Source organism: Geospiza fortis, unplaced genomic scaffold (assembly GCF_000277835.1).
Source record: "Geospiza fortis unplaced genomic scaffold, GeoFor_1.0 scaffold176, whole genome shotgun sequence".
Taxonomy (NCBI): domain Eukaryota; kingdom Metazoa; phylum Chordata; class Aves; order Passeriformes; family Thraupidae; genus Geospiza; species Geospiza fortis.
In genome coordinates this window covers 4,413-4,732 of record NW_005054514.1, presented here as the reverse complement: position 1 = coordinate 4,732, position 320 = coordinate 4,413, and the positions used below count along the sequence as shown (strand labels likewise).

At 53.1% G+C, this 320-nt stretch overlaps 1 protein-coding gene across 1 annotated transcript in view; it reads left to right on the top strand.

Annotated features, from left to right (window-relative positions):
• Positions 1 to 87, top strand: part of LOC102044536 (ectonucleoside triphosphate diphosphohydrolase 4) — a gene marked incomplete at its 3' end in the record, with an annotated part of 15,798 nt that extends 15,711 nt beyond the window's left edge. Inside the window, exon 11 of the mRNA XM_031063566.1 lies at positions 13 to 87. Within this exon, the coding sequence (XP_030919426.1) occupies positions 13 to 87 (75 nt within the window). The remainder of the gene's footprint in view (positions 1 to 12) is intronic.
• Between the last annotated feature and the right edge of the window lie 233 nt (positions 88 to 320).

The following is a 320-nucleotide window of genomic DNA, read 5'->3' as shown; positions in this document are numbered from 1 at the left end:
GGCTTCTCTGAGTTCTACTACTGCACCGAGGACGTGCTGCGCATGGGCGGCGACTACAGCGCCGCCAGGTTCGCCAAGGCTGCGCAGGTGGGGAAACGGGATCGGGTCTAACTCAGAACGGCTCCAATGAGGGCTTGATTCCCACAGTCCTGCAGGGAAACACTGCCTTGAGAGAGCCCACATTCATAAATGCACCACAGCTGCACGGGTGAAAGAAAGGGGATCAGTTCGTAAGGATTTTATTCCCAAAGTCCTGCAGCAGAACTTCTCCTTTAAGAGATCCCAAATTCATAAATTCACCAAAGCTGCACAGGTGAAAG